This window comes from Salmo trutta, chromosome 37 (genome assembly GCF_901001165.1).
Source record: "Salmo trutta chromosome 37, fSalTru1.1, whole genome shotgun sequence".
NCBI classification, from domain to species: Eukaryota; Metazoa; Chordata; class Actinopteri; order Salmoniformes; family Salmonidae; genus Salmo; species Salmo trutta.
Window position 1 is genome coordinate 11,740,858 of NC_042993.1, and position 15,787 is coordinate 11,756,644.

General features: G+C 43.1%; 1 protein-coding gene across 1 annotated transcript; it reads right to left on the reverse strand.

Annotated features, from left to right (window-relative positions):
* Nucleotides 1–1,212: 1,212 nt before the first annotated feature.
* LOC115177531 (uncharacterized) lies at nt 1,213–14,893 on the reverse strand. The gene is made up of 2 exons (XM_029738405.1): nt 14,538–14,893; nt 1,213–4,975 (listed from the first exon to the last, which is right to left on the reverse strand). The coding sequence occupies exon 2, from the start codon at nt 4,899–4,901 to the stop codon at nt 1,845–1,847; it is 3,057 nt and encodes a 1,018-aa protein (XP_029594265.1). The 5' UTR covers nt 4,902–4,975; nt 14,538–14,893; the 3' UTR covers nt 1,213–1,844.
* Nucleotides 14,894–15,787: the final 894 nt, after the last annotated feature.

Sequence of the window (15,787 nt, forward strand, 5' to 3'; positions counted from 1 at the left end):
GACTTGGAGTTACATTGTGTTGTTTAAGTGTTCCCTTTATTTTTTTGAGCAGTATATATACACATACGCACACAAAAGTATGTGGACATCCCTTCAAATTAGTGGATTCGGCTATTTCAGCCACACCGTTGCTGACAGGTGTATACAATTGAGCATACAGCCATGCAATCACCATAGAGTAGACAAACATTGGCAGTAGAATGGCCTTACAGAAGAGCTCAGTGACTTTCAACGTATCACCATCATAAGATGCCACATTTCCAACAAATCAGTTTGTAAAATGTCTGCCGTTAGAGCTGCCCTGGTCAACTGGAAGTGCTTTTATTGTGAAGTGGAAACATCTAACTCACAGAACGAACTCGAGTGCTGAAGCGCGGGGGGGGGGGGGGGGGGGCTGTCCTCAGTTGCAACACTCACTACCAAGCTTCCAGAGGCAGTTTGGAACATCAGCACAATAACTGTTAGTCGGGAGCTTCATGAAATGGGCTTCCATGGCCGAGCAGCCGGACACAAGCCTAAGATCACCATGCGCAATGCCGAGCATCGGCTGGAGTGGTGTAAAGCTCGCCGCCATTGGAGCAGTGGAAACACATTCTCTGGTGTGATGAATCCCGCTTCACCATCTAGCAGTCCGACAAACAAATCTTGGTTTGGTGGATGCCAGGAGAGCACTACCTGCCCCAATGCATAGTGCCAACTGTAAAGTTTGGTGGAGGAAGAATAATATCTGAGGCTGTTTTTCATGGTTCAGGCTAGGCTCCTTAGTTCCAATGAAGGGAAATCAACGCCACAGCACACAATGACATTCTAGACGATTCTGTGCTTCCAACTTTGTGGCAACAGTTTTGGAAGGCCCTTGCCTGTTTCAGTATGACAATGCCCCCGTGCACAAAGCGAGGTCCATACAGAAATGGTTTGTCAAGATCGGTGTAGAAGAATTTAACTGGACTGCACAGAGCCCTGACCTCAACCCCATCGAACACCTTTGGGATAAATGGGAACGCCGACTGCGAGCCAGGCCTAATCGCCCAACATCAGTGCCCGACCTCACTAATGCTCTTGTGGCTGAATGGAAGCAAGTTCCCTCAGCAATGTTATAACATCTACACGAAAGCCTTCCCAGAAGGGTGGATTCTGTTACAGCAGCAAAGGGGGGGACCAACTCCATATTAATGCCCATGATTTGGGAATGAGGAGTTCGACGAGCAGGTGTGCACATACTTTGTAGTGTATATTCACTTAATTGTTTTCTCCACAATGCACTGATACCTACCACACTAAGATATAACCATCAACGTTTTTGCACAACCTAAAATAGCAGTTGAACAATAAGTGGTACATTTTAATAATGGCTGAAGAGTTAGGGATACTTCAGGATTTTGGCAATAAAGCCCTTAAAATTTACTTCCCAGAGTCAGATGAACTTGTCGATACCATTTTTATGTCTCTGCGTGCAGTTTGAAGGAAGTTGCTAACTAGCATTAGCACAATGACGAAGTCTACGGTAACTACCTCGAACTTCCTTCATAGTGGGAAAGTAGATAAAGGACTTCATTGCCAAAATCCCAAAGTATCCCTTTAAGAACAAGCTAAGAACATCATTGCATTTTACAGCACAATACAACAGTTTACAACTATGACCATGAAAATAGGTTCAAGTGAGCAAGAAAAGTCTATTGATGGACAGTGAAAATAGAATCAAAGTAGTATAGTACAATAATGATTATATATGGTTACACAAGACAAAATTAATCCCTCAAATCAATAACCGATCTTGCAAAAACATTTAGCTAAAATCATTGTTCATATGTTCTGTTGGATTATGATTTTCAGAGTATTCATTCTCATTGTGTAACCTGCGCTGTGTCTCCAGACAAAATGCAATGGACCTTTCTGCGGTGGTCTTTCAGTGACCGTAGGCTGGGATAGAGGCGCTGGCAGATGAGGCAGCGAAACGAGTTGGTCTGGTCATGTGTTTGCAGGTGTTTCTGGAGTCCCTCCACAGTGCCAAACCAGCGCACGCACACAGGGCAACGCATGGGCTTGAAGGCAGGCTTGCACATCCCATTTAGCTGGTGAAACTTGAGGCTGAGGCCATTGGGGAAGTCCATGCTGCAGCGGGAACAGTGGTTTGCCTTCGCTGAAATAGCTCCTCTGTCACCTTTACACCGATTCCAGGAGAGGTGCTTTAGCAGCGCACCACGACTGCAAAAGGTGTTGCTGCATCGTATGCACACGCAGCGTGGCTGTGGCTTCCTAGGCTTCCGCAGAGGTTGTTGATTTGGCTGAGGGCGCTGTGCTGGCAGAGTGTGTTGCGGAGGCGTATGTCGCTGCTTTGGCAGGGGCTGCCGACGTTGACGTGGCTGCTGTGGAAACCTCAGCAGTAGAGGTGGAGAGCGCTGTTGTTGCATTCCCCCATACATCTGGTGCTGAGGCTGCATGTGCACTTGTAGGTGGACTTCATAGTCTGCCCAGGAACTCAGTGTCTCACCGCATGTGGGGCAGGTATAGGACTCCTGTGCATGCTTTTGCAAATGCTCTAGGAGGAGTCGTGGGGATGTGAAGCCTGCACCACACTCACACGTCACTCTCCTGGGGAGAACATTGGGCAATGACATAATACCCCAATTTTCCCCATTATCCTCCAGAGTTTTACTACTTTGTGGTGCCTGGGCTGCTGATAAGCCCTGTTGTAAAAGTCCATTATCATTCTTGGCCACGGTTCTACTTAACTGGCACTTCTTCCTATGAATCAGCATGTTATCTTTGCGGTTAAAGCTCCTCCCGCAGACATAGCAATCGAATTGGAATTGACCCTTGTTGACTTTCTGCGCTACTGCCCGGAAGGTAGATTGTGGCAAAAATGACCTATTTCCACACAGTCTTTGATGCTTTTTTAATGTGCACCCTCGACTGTACGTTTTCTGACATCTATAGCAGGGAAAACGTCTAGCACCATCTTTTATGAAATAAGGCACGCCATCCTTTGTGGACTTGACATGACCCTGAGAAATAGGTTCTTGTAGCATTAAATCATCGTCGTCTTCTGCATCTACTGCCTCAATCAGTACGTCAATCTCAGAATCATCTAAAGGCATTGTCCATTCTCCATCTCTCCCTTCTTGTTTAAAACTACTTGCTGCGTTGTCCCCTTCACCATCTCCTTGCTGTAGTGTTGCAGATCCTGAATCAATTTCTTCTGGTGTTACATGCTTGGAAACTTTGGGATAGAAGGATGAGAAGCTTTTAGGTGAACCAGACCAGAGCAAATCAGGAAACTGTGGATGTGGCCTTGATTCTGCAGAAATCACCTCCTCCTTTATCTGACGAGTGCTGTCAGTGCCCACATCAATGGTTTTGGAGATTAGAGGCCTCTGGTGGACGCCTGTGACAGGCTCCCTTGCTTTAATGTTTTCCCAAAATGCAGTATTTTTGTACAGGGCAGAATTGGAGGCATGCTGAGGAGGACGGGGTGGCCCCTGACACTTGTGCACATTGAGATTATACCTACGGGCATAGCTGTGCTTGCACACTTGACAAAAGTAAGGCGTCCTAGCTTTAACATTTTGGAAGATTCTTTGTGGTTGTTGCTTCTTTTGCTTCTGGAATGATGCAGTCTTTTTGATAGAGTGGCATTTACTCCCCACTGAGGTAAGCTGGTGGGGAGCCAGGGGACAGATGTGGTTGTCTGGAAGGGGTGGTTTTCCAATCATCAGTTGTTTACAGTGACGACAACACTTCACTATCTCCTTCCTGTGTAAGGCATGATGCACTGTCAAGCTGTCCAAGTCCTGAAAAACACTTCGGCAGCGGCCACATTGATATCTCCCCTGTGTGGCCCTATTTCTAGAATCAATAAGCTTTTGGCGGGTCTCAAGAACTACTACAGGGCAGAAGGTCTGAGTCAAAGATATGATGCCAGATGGACGGGCTATTGTCTTTGCACCAGACTTTGTAAGCAGGTGTCTTAACTGGCCAATAGAGGGCCCTGGTGTGGATGCTGCTGTTTGGTTGGTTTGTAACATCACCTCCACTGGTATAAGCTCTCTTTTGGGGACCACAAGTCTCTTGTGTCTTAATGGGTAGTGTTGAGCAGGTTGATAACGTTTCATGTAGGCATTTGCTATCATTCTCATTATTGTCTCATTCTTAGCTGGGCCACCATCTTCAGAAGATGCGCCACTTGTAACGGGACAGTCTGCATCCTCAGGAGTCTCATCCTGGACGGATTGTGGCGAGGGTTCCTGTGCAGTAGAGATGTTCTCAGGTTGGTCAAGCCCATCAGGCTGTAATTCCTGCTCACTTGCGCCTGGAGGGAGGTTGTTCAGCTCTTGAGGTCTGGTTAGGGCAATAAACCCCTTATTTGTATAGACTTCAGGAACGGTGGATGTGCTATTAAGCTGTGGGAGAATTGAACTAGGAATGACAGGAGATAGGGGTGAGAGATGAGAGGGGGGACTGAGGCCCAAAATGGTTTGGCTAAGGGTTGGCTGAGGGGAGACTGGTTGGGCAGGTTCAACCAGACTGCATTCTTCTTGGCTCGAATATTTGGCATCAGTCGTCTGGGTCTGCTGCTGGGGGGTTGAGACATGAGATCTTTTATGCTCCAGCATTTCATTAAAGTTCTGAAACTCATCCCCACAATCACAGATAAAAAGAGAGAGAGCTGGGGTCTCAGGTACTGCTTTGCAGCAGTGCTGGTCTTGGAGCTCCTTGTTTGAAAACACTTCACCACAGTGAGTGCAGATAGGCTGCTTCTCAGATTGTGGTGGTTGCTTGTCATATTGAACTGCATGAGAAGCTTGGTGCACCAACAAGGATGCCAATCCAGTAAAGGTGGCTGAACAAGCCACACAGCGATACATTTTAGGGGATGAGGTACTTCCCTGAAGGCCAAGCATTGTGGTACAAGACAGTCACAGTACAAAGGGGGGCCCAGGTGTCCTCAACTGGCTGATCTTGGGTTGTCAGTTTCCTGATAAATAAAGAAAACACATTTGTCAGGAATATATGATAAAAGTATCCCCTCAAACAATGTCAAATTTGTGAATCTCCAAACAAAATAAAGTTTACAGATACAGTATATATACTTCATTTCTGAAACTATTTACCAAATGACCTAGCCTACATTCTTATTTGTAATTCCATATGCTCAGGCACCCCCACAATCTCAGCAATGATGATATAATATACTGTAGGTACACACCATAACACTTCAGCTACACTGATGTCGTGAGGATACCTGGGCCACCTGTTAAGATGAGCCTTTTGTTCAGTAAATCAGGTAATACATGAGGTGAAAAGGAGACTGTAGTAGAACTTTAATTTCAAGTTATTAGTGTTTCATGTATAAATACTGGATCAGTGGCGTAGGATGCACCCCTGCGAGGCCCCCCCACAAAAATGTTTAGAATTACAGGAAAATAGCTTTAAAAACTGCAAAATTCTCTGCCTCAAGGCAAAATGTGTAGAATAGCATGAGAAGCTAAAACAAATACTCTGCCCCATGGAAAAAGTGTAGGATTGTGCACTTCTTGGATGAAACCCAGTTTTAACTGTATCGGGCAGACGGTAGTGGACCGGTGTAGTGTGGGCGAGCGGTTTGCTGATGTCAACGTTGTGAACAGAGTGCCTCATGGTAGCAGTGGGGTTATGATATGGGCAGGCATAGGCTACGGACAATGAACATAGTTGCATTTTATTGATAGTATTTTGAAAGCACAGAGATACCGTTACGAGCAGTGGTGTAAAGTACTTAAGTAAAAATACTTTATAGTACTCCATAAGTTGTTTTTTGGGGTACCTGTACTTCACTTTTTATATGTTTGATAACTTTTACATCACTGCATCCCCCCCCCACCCCCACAAAAAGTACTCCATACATTTTCCGTGACACCCAAAAGTACACGGTACATTTTTTATGCTTAGCAGGACAGAAAAGGGTCCAATTTACACATTAATCAAGATGTCATCCCTACTGTCTCGGATCTGGCGGACTCACTTAATAACACAAATACTTTGTTTATAAATGATGTCTGAATGTTGGAGTGTGCCACTGGCTATCCGTAAAAAAAAAAGAGATATTGTGCCATCTGGTTTGTTTAATGAGGAATTTGAAATTATTTATACTATTACTTTTGATACTTAAGTACATTTTAGCAATTCAATTTACTTTTGATACTCAAGTATATTTAAAACCAAATACTTTTAAACTTTTACTCAAGTAGGATTTTATTGGGTGACTAATTTGAGTCATTTGCTATTGAAGTATCTTTACTTTCACACAAGTATGACAATTGGGTACTTTTTCCACCACTGGTTACGAAATGCTGAGGCCCATTGTTGTGCCATTCATCCAACGCCATCACCTCACGTTTCTGCATGATAAAGCACGGCCCCATGACGCAAAAATCAATACACAATTCTGGAAAGCTGAAAAGGTCCCAGTTCTTCCATGGCCTACATACTGATAGGGTTGCAAAGGGTAGGAAACTTTCCAGTAGACTTCCGGAATAATTCCAGAAATTTTCCATGGGAAGATAAGCCCGGGAAATTTGCTTAAATTCATCAAAAAAGATGTGTTAATAACAGTGAACCTTTTTGTGGGATACACATAAGGCAATTCTAGGTCTTGTGGCATATTTTGGTTAAACTATCCCCAATTCAATGGAATTGCAACCCTCTGCATGCACATTGCATTCTTCCATCACATGTACAGCTGATTCTCAAGATCTTGCACACATTGAGCCCACACCACTACACTGTCTGAGCCAAGGACTACATACTTTCTGGTAAGTTTTGATTACAATACCAGGTGGGGTGAAAATATTTTATATGACATAAAAAAAACATGTAAACTAGTAAATAGTAGCCTACAGCAAAGTCTGTTTAAATCATTTCTAAATTGTTAACAATTTCTGCTAGTTAGTTTTTGCTACCATGTGGGTTTTAGCTTACATGAGACTGCTAACAGTGTTAATTCACCTGTTTCCATACTTGTATCATTTTAAAACATTTATCTTACAAAGGAGTTGTTTAATCTAACTGCTAAACTATTTATCTATACATGGAATTGTATTTTTTTGTTTTTACTCATTTCTTTCTAATCTTTACAGGAAAATGCCTTGGACACAATCTGATGTGTGGAGACATTTCACTGCAGCTAATGTAGAAGGAAAATCTGTCTACAGTTGCAAAAACTGTGCCAAATCATATGTGAAGAATGCAACAAAGATGCAGAATCATCTGGCCAAGTGCATAAAGTTCCCTCAGCGCCCTGACAAAAGTCCCTCTACTTCTAGTCGAGGTGAAAATGATGAGAGACCTTATCGATAGCAACAGCTCATGGTCCTCCTGGAATCAGAAGTATTTTTTGACTCAATGGAGGAATGTAGTCAGAGAAATGCTGATGAATGTCTTGCTCGAGCTATGTATGCAACTGGTTCAACTCTGATGCTCTCAGGTAATGTGTATTGGAAGAGATTTATGAATGTTCTTCCCCCAGCATACACCCCTCCAACCAGACATATACTGCTAAAAAAAATAAAGGGAACACTTACACAACACATCCTAGATCTGAATGAAAGAAATAATCTTATTAAATACTTTTTTCTTTACATAGTTGAATGTGCTGACAACAAAAATCACACAAAAATAATCAATGGAAATCCAATTTATAAACCAATGGAGGTCTGGATTTGGAGTCACACTCAAAATTAAAGTGGAAAACCACACTACAGGCTGATCCAACTTTGATGTAATGTTCTTAAAACAAGTCAAAATGAGGCTCAGTAGTGTGTGTGGCCTCCACATGCCTGTATGACCTCCCTACAACGCCTGGGCATGCTCCTGATGAGGTGGCGGATGGTCTCCTGAGGGATCTCCTCCCAGACCTTGACTAAAGCATCCGCCAACTCCTGGACAGTCTGTGGTGCAACGTGGCGTTGGTGGATGGAGCGAGACATGATGTCCCAGATGTGCTCAATTGGATTCAGGTCTGGGGAACGGGCGGGCCAGTCCATAGCATCAATGCCTTCCTCTTGCAGGAACTGCTGGCACGCTCCAGCCACATGAGGTCTAGCATTGTCTTGCATTAGGAGGAACCCAGGGCCAACCGCACCAGCATATGGTCTCACAAGGGGTCTGAGGATCTCATCTCGGTACCTAATGGCAGTCAGGCTACGTTTGGCGAGCACATGGAGGGCTGTGCGGCCCCCCAAAGAAATGCCACCCCACATCATGACTGACCCACTGCCAAACCGGTCATGCTGGAGGATGTTGCAGGCAGCAGAACATTCTCCACGGCGTCTCCAGACTCTGTCACGTCTGTCACGTGCTCACTGTGAACCTGCTTTCATCTGTGAAGAGCACAGGGCGCCAGTGGCGAATTTGCCAATCTTGGTGTTCTCTGGCAAATGCCAAATGTCCTGCACGGTGTTGGGCTGTAAGCACAACCCCCACCTGTGGACGTCGGGCCCTCATACCACCCTCATGGAGTCTGTTTCTGACCGTTTGAGCAGACACATGCACATTTGTGGCCTGCTGGAGGTCATTTTGCAGTGCTCTGGCAGTGCTCCTTCTACTCCTCCTTGCACAAAGGCGGAGGTAGCGGTCCTGCTGCTGGGTTGTTGCCCTCCTACGGCCTCCTCCACGTCTCCTGATGTACTGGCCTGTCTCCTGGTAGCGCCTCCATGCTCTGGACACTACGCTGACAGACACAGCAAACTTTCTTGCCACAGCTCGCATTGATGTGCCATCCTGGATGAGCTGCACTACCTGAGCCACTTGTGTGGGTTGTAGACTCCGTCTCATGCTACAACTAGAGTGAAAGCACCGCTAGCATTCAAAAGTGACCAAAACATCAGCCAGTAAGCATAGGAACTGAGAAGTGGTCTGTGGTCCCCACCTGCAGAACCACTCCTTTATTGGGGGTGTCTTGCTAATTGCCACAATTTCCACCTGTTGTCTATTCCATTTGCACAACATCATGTGAAATGTATTGTCAATCAGTGTTGCTTCCTAAGTGGACAGTTTGATTTCACAGAAGTGTGATTGACTTGGAGTTACATTGTTTTGTTTAAGTCTTCCCTTTATTTTTTTGAGCAGTGTACTTTATCTACTCGTTTGCTGGATGCCAAGTTCAAGTGAAGGTCAAGCAAATCACAGACAAAGCAGACAGTATTGCAATCATCTCTGATGGGTGGTCAAATGTTTGTGGGCAAGGAATAATTAACTACATCATCTCCACCCCTCAACCAGCATTCTACAACAGCACAGACACAAGGGACAACAGACACACCAGTCTCTACATTGCAGATGAGTTGAAGGCAGTCATCAATGACCTTGGACCACAGAAGGTGTTTGCACTGGTGACGGACAATGCTGCAAACATGAAGGCTGCTTGGTCTAAAGTGGAAGAGTCCTACCCTCACATCACACCCATTTGGCTGTGCTTCCTGCATTGAATCTGCTCCTCAAGGGCATCGTGGCACTGAAAACAATGGATACACTCTACAAGAGAGGCAAGGAAATGGTTAGGTATGCGAAGGGTCATCAAGTTGTAGCAGCAATCTACCTCACCAAGCAAAGTGAGAAGAATAAGAGCACCACATTGAAGCTGCCCAAGACCATCCGTTGGGGTGGTGTTGTCATCATGTTTGACAGTCTTCTGGCGGGGAAGGAGTCTCTCCAACAAATGGCCATATCAGTCTGCCGATATGGACAGCCCCATCAAGAGTATCCTCTTGGATTATGCATTTTGGGAGAGAGTGGTAAGCAGCCTAAACCTATAGCAGTAGCCATTGCACAGATTGAGGGAGACAATGCCATCCTGTCTGATGTTCAGACTCTGCTTACAGATGTAAGAGAAGAAATCCGTACTGCCCTTCCCACTTCACTGTTGCTCCAAGCAGAGGAAACTGCAGTTCTGAAATACATCAAAAAGCGTGAAGACTTCTGCCTGAAGCCCATACACGCTGCAGCGTACATGTTGGACCCCAAGTATGCTGGCAAGAGCATCCTGTCTGGTGCAGAGATCAACAAGGCCTATGGTGTCATCACTACTGTGTCTCGCCACCTTGGCCTGGATGAGGGCAAGGTTCTTGGCAGTCTGACACAGGACACTTCTAAGCAAGGGCTTTGGGATGGAGATCCAATATGGCAGTCGTGCCAACATATCTCATCAGCCACCTGGTGGAAGGGACTTTGTGGATCGGAGGCACTTTCCCCTGTTGCCTCCATCCTCCAAATCCCACCAACATCAGCCGCCTCAGAGCGCAACTGGTCTTGTTTGGAAACAGACACAAAAGCAGGCAACAGGCTGACCAATACAAGGGTTGAAAAATTGGTAGCCATCCGGGCAAATGTTTGGCTTTTTGGGCCTGACAACGAGCCATCCACAACAAGGTTGGAAAGTGACAGTGAAGATGAGGCCTGAGTCTGATGTTCAAGAGGTGGACATTGAGGAGGTCCAGGGAGAAGACATGGAAGCCTGAGAGGAAGACAACCAAAGCTTTAGTTTCTAGACTATAATTTTAGATGCATATGTTGAAAATGTTTTTGGGAGATGCAATGGATCATTCAATATTCCCTTCCTTTTGTTGTTCAGTGAAATCATCCCATGTGATTAGTCAACTCATTTTATTAAAGTTCAATTCGTCACTAAATTGTTTTTATTTGAAGGATTTAATAATTTGCAATTATGTGTACTTATAATAAGGTAAAAGGTTTACATTTCTATCTCCATATGCTATGGTAAATACATCCAATGCAAAAAACATCTACATTTAAATAGCATTAATATATATTTACATATTTCCGTTTATTCCCATATATATTCCGGTTAATTCCCACGGAAAGTTTCAACCTCTGAATATACCCCAAAATGTGCAACCCTACATACTGACCAGACATGGCACCCATTGAGCACGTTTGGGATGCTCTGGACCGACAGCATGCTCCAGTTGCCACCAAAATCCAGCATTTCGCACAGCCATTGAAGAGAGGGACAGCATTCGACAAACAGCCTGATCAACTCCATGCCAAGGAAATGTGTCTCACTGCATAAGGCAAATGGTCACGCCAGATACTGACTGGTTTTCTTATCCACGGCCTACTAAAAAAAAAAAAAGGTATCTGTGACTAACCGATGCATATCTATATTCCTAGTCACGTGAAATCCATAGATTTGGGCGGTAGGGCCTAATGAATTTATTTAAATCGACTGATCCTTCTATGAACGGCGACTCAGTCAAATCTTTTTAATTGTTGCATGTTGCATTTATATTTTTGTTCAGTGTACACCTAACTCTTCTTACAGTTCCACTGGATGATGTAAATAAATGTTGTTTAAAACATTTTTTTAACTATCATGGCGTCGTGACTCGTGCCATGTGATATAGGTGGCTTATTGATAACGGTTTCCTATATACTATTGGCTGCCTAGTGATTGCAACTCTCCAATGTGAATAGTTGGCAATGATGTTAAGTTTCCAAGTGCTACTGAAAAATCTTAAGTGAAATGCACTAATTGCCCGTGATACACATCATTACTCTACTGTAATCTATCAATCCATTCCAAATCTTTATACTATACACGACCCAGAGGGCAGCATATGTTGACCTTGCCTAGGGCGGCAGCACAACTGCTAGACCTAGGCTTGACGAACAAAATTTGCCTCTAATTTATTTGCCTTAGCGGCGAACCTTGGCCTGCTTAAAGTCAACAGCTGCTGTTGCGAAGTCAAAACTGTCCAACTCTTTGAAGCAGCTTGCAATGCTCATCAGCCTCGTTACTTTGTCTTCAAGAAGGCTCGATCTTCAGGTAGTCTGTGTTCATATCCTTTGCTAGTTAGTGAGTTATTAGCCCAGTTATAGATAAATTTACAGTCAGCAAAAGAGGACTGACTGCTTCCTACAAGAGCACAACACGTGTGCATGTCCAGCCATCCTAGAAAAGCAAGTTTGGTAAAGAGCTTTTTTTTGTTTTAAAAAGGGGCAGTCCACACATTGGCTGCTACTGTAGGCTGAATGATAGAACAGCTATTTCCATCTAAAATGTTATGGGATGCATTTCCTCCATTATTTTTGATGATAGGCTACATTATCAAATAGCCACAGTTGCCTACCTGACCACTTAACTTTAATTTAAAGGGGGTACAGCCTCAGTGTTCACAGTAAACACGCTCCGAACGTTGCACATTATTTTCACAACGTTCAAGTTTGCACTCTGCAGACCTGAAATTTGCTCAGTGACAAAACATTTGAGGTAACATTGCTTATGAGGACCTCGCGTTTTTTGCGTGAGTAAAAATAGAAACACAAAGCCGACACCATTTGCCAAGCAGCTTGAGGATATATTAGCCTATAAAGTATATTTGCCTTTGAAGTTTGAGCACATCGACTGGTATTTACATAAATTAATAAAAAGCATTAAGCAATTTGGCCGACAATTTATATATTATTTATTTTGTCCAAAAGCCGGCATTTACACTACCGTTCAAAAGTTCGGGGTCACTTAGAAATGTCCTTGTTTTTGTCCACATTTTTGTCCATTAAAATATCAAATGATCAGAAATACAGTGTAGACATTGTTAATGTTGTAAATGACTATTGTAGCTGGAAACAGCAGATTTAATGGAATATCTACATAGGCCCATTATCAGCAACCATCACTCCTGTGTTCCAATGGCATGTTGTGTTAGCTAATCCAAGTTTATCATTGTAAAAGGCTAATTGATCATTAGAAAACTCTTTTGCAATTATGTTAGCACCGCTGAAAACTGTGGTGCTGATTAAAGCAGCAATAAAACTGGCCTTCTTTAGACTAGTTGAGTATCTGGAGCATCAGCATTTGTGGGTTCGTTTACAGGCTCAAAATGGCCAGAAACATTGAACTTTCCTCTGAAACTCATCAGTCTACTCTTGTTCTGAGAAACTATGCCTATTCCATGCAAGAAATTGCCAAGAAACTGAAGATCTTAGATCTTGTACAACACTGTACAACTCCCTTCACAGAACAGCGCAAACTGGCTCTAACCAAAATAGAAAGAGGAGTGGGAGGCCCTGGTGCACAACTGAGCAAGAGGAGAAACAGACACCTCACAAGTCCTCAACTGACAGCTTCATTAAATAGTACCCACAAAACACCAGTCTCAACGTCAACAGTGAAGAGGCGACTCAGGGATGGAAACCATGTTTGATTTTGTTCCATTGATTCCATTCCAGCCAATACAATGGGCCTGTCCTGCTATAGCTCCTCCCACCAGCCAACACTGGTGGAAACGAATCTAACCCGCTGGCTCCTGAAGCCCGTTCCCATTAGCTCCCAAGTCTAGCTAACTGGCGTTGCAAATTAGTACATCGCTAGCTAACTGAGCTGTTTTAGAAGAAAACAGATTATATGAATAAACACCATAGCTAGCCCTCGTTGTTGGGCGTGGATTCGTATTTACATTTTATGTTAACATTCATTGAAATTGGTGGTAACTACTGGTTTCAGATCCAAGGCAAGAAATTGTATGCCAAGTTTTCGGTTTTGGTTAGGGCTCAGAGTGACGTCACGCACTGTCGATACTCGTGAATATTCATTAATTGCCTCGCTCATCTGCAAATTTTGTTTTATCGCCCCCAACGTGCTAGGTGGATTTCAGGTGTTAGGCAGTATATGTTACATGGAGCGACGGTGTAGGTCTAAAACATTATTTTAGGATATTTATGCACAAGTCAAGAAAACCGCTGGACCCTAATATCAAGAAATAAACCACATGCATCTGATTTACTGCACATCAACACGTGTTCCTTGCATAACACAATCTAGTAAAATGTATCGACTTCCCTAAAATTATGAACTTTGCACCTGACAAGAGCGCGCTAAAATAAGAAAAAAAGCATGCATGATTGCAATGACATTTGTTGTTGTAGTAGCAAAACAGCACTTCACGCCATATTGGTGAGGTATCTATAGCTTTATAATAATCCATGACATGTCTAATGAAAGTTTGCTAATTAGATAAAACGTTTGGAAAAGTACATGTAGTACCTAACAATCAAACTAAGCTTTTGGTCGCGCAATTCAATTCGACGATGGCAGACGTAACGTTAGCCAGCTAATGTTAGCCACACAATCAACCATTGCATTAGCTAACTAGTTCCAAAAATGAGTGACCTAACTACTGCTTTTAAACTATAGCTAGCTAACAAAAACGTATGTATGTGCCGTGTGTAGTTGAGAACAAAATTACCTAAGAAAAAAAATAAAAAAATGCATTGATGATGTCCAAGAAAGCGTTAGTGAACAAAAGCCAGCTAGCTTGCCAACTAGCTAGCCTTGCTAACACACAATAATGTGATTAGTTAACGTTACCCCGACATCTTTCAATACAATTATTCCAGATAATTGTGAAAGTTTAGCTTATTACGCATAACAGGTCAAATGAACATATTGGGAAAATAGTAACGTTAGAAAGCAGAATTTAGGTATGTCATTCTGAAATGTCCTCGTCGTTCAATGACAACGATAATATATTTAGTAAACTTACCATCAGTAATTTTGTTTATTACAGTATTTTGTGTCATCCAGGGCTACTTTCGTTCAATACCGATTCATTTGAATATTTTAGACGTATTATTTGTAGCCACGATGCTGTTCGGATCGTGCATTCGGTTGATGTGTGCTGCTGCACAGCTGTAGCAAAGGGGGGTGCGTTCCAGGTGGTCTCCATCACCAGTCGCGCGCACATGTTACTTGTCGTCTTGGACTTGTCAAACCTGATCTGCGCAGCGCGGCTAAGTTAACAACGGACTGGAACGTAACCACTCGCTCTGGGAGAGTTTTTTTCTAAATCCTCCCAATCAACTGGGCAGCAGACTGCTGTAATCTTAGAACATTCTGCCAACTATAGACTCGGAGTCAGAGGGATAAACCCAAACTCATAATGGCATACTGATGATAACTGTAAATAATTATTCACACCAAAAACATCGTTTAATGTACGTTTCTATATTATAACTTTGTTCTATAGCCTACTTTTTGTACTTCAATTTGATGGCGACTCAAATCAATAATGCACCGAGAAATGTAATCCCTGCACATTATACCATTGAAACTGGTGCGCTTTATATTTATTATTGAGATGTGTTTTAACTGCTATTTAAAATAGACAAGATATGAAGGATATTGTTCTCTGCTCAATGTAGGCCTGAATGGTTATGGCTAAAGATTGCCAATGCAATGGAAGCTGTATCCCACCTGATTATGATTTACTCTCCCGTCAGAATACATGTATACAATACAGGAATACAGTGCCAGTCGAAAGTTTGGACACACCTACTCATTCAAGGGTTTTTATTTATTTGTATTTTCTACATTGCAGAATAATAGTGAAGACATCAAAAGTATCAAATAGCACATATGGAATCATGTAGTAACCAAAAAAAGTGTTAAACAAATCAAAATATATTTTATATTTGAGATTCTTCAAAGTAGCCATCCTATGCCTTGATGACAGCTTTGCACACTCTTGGCATTCTCTCAACCAGCTTCATGAGGTAGTCACCTGGAATGGATTTCAATTATCAGGTGTGCCTTGCTAAAAGTTAATTTGTGGAATTTCTTTCATTCTTAATGCGTTTGAGCCAAACAGTTGTGTTGTGACAAGAGAGGATTGGTATACAGAAGATAGCCCTATTTAGTAAAATACCAAGTCCATATTATGGCAAGAACAGTTCAAATAAGCAAAGAGAAATGACAGTCCATCATTACTTTAAGACATGAAGGTCAGTCAATCCG

Bases quoted from the DNA above. Each gene is read 5' to 3' on its own strand.
- LOC115177531 (XM_029738405.1), bottom strand. From the start codon at position 4,901: ATGCTTGGCCTTCAGGGAAGTACCTCATCCCCTAAAATGTATCGCTGT.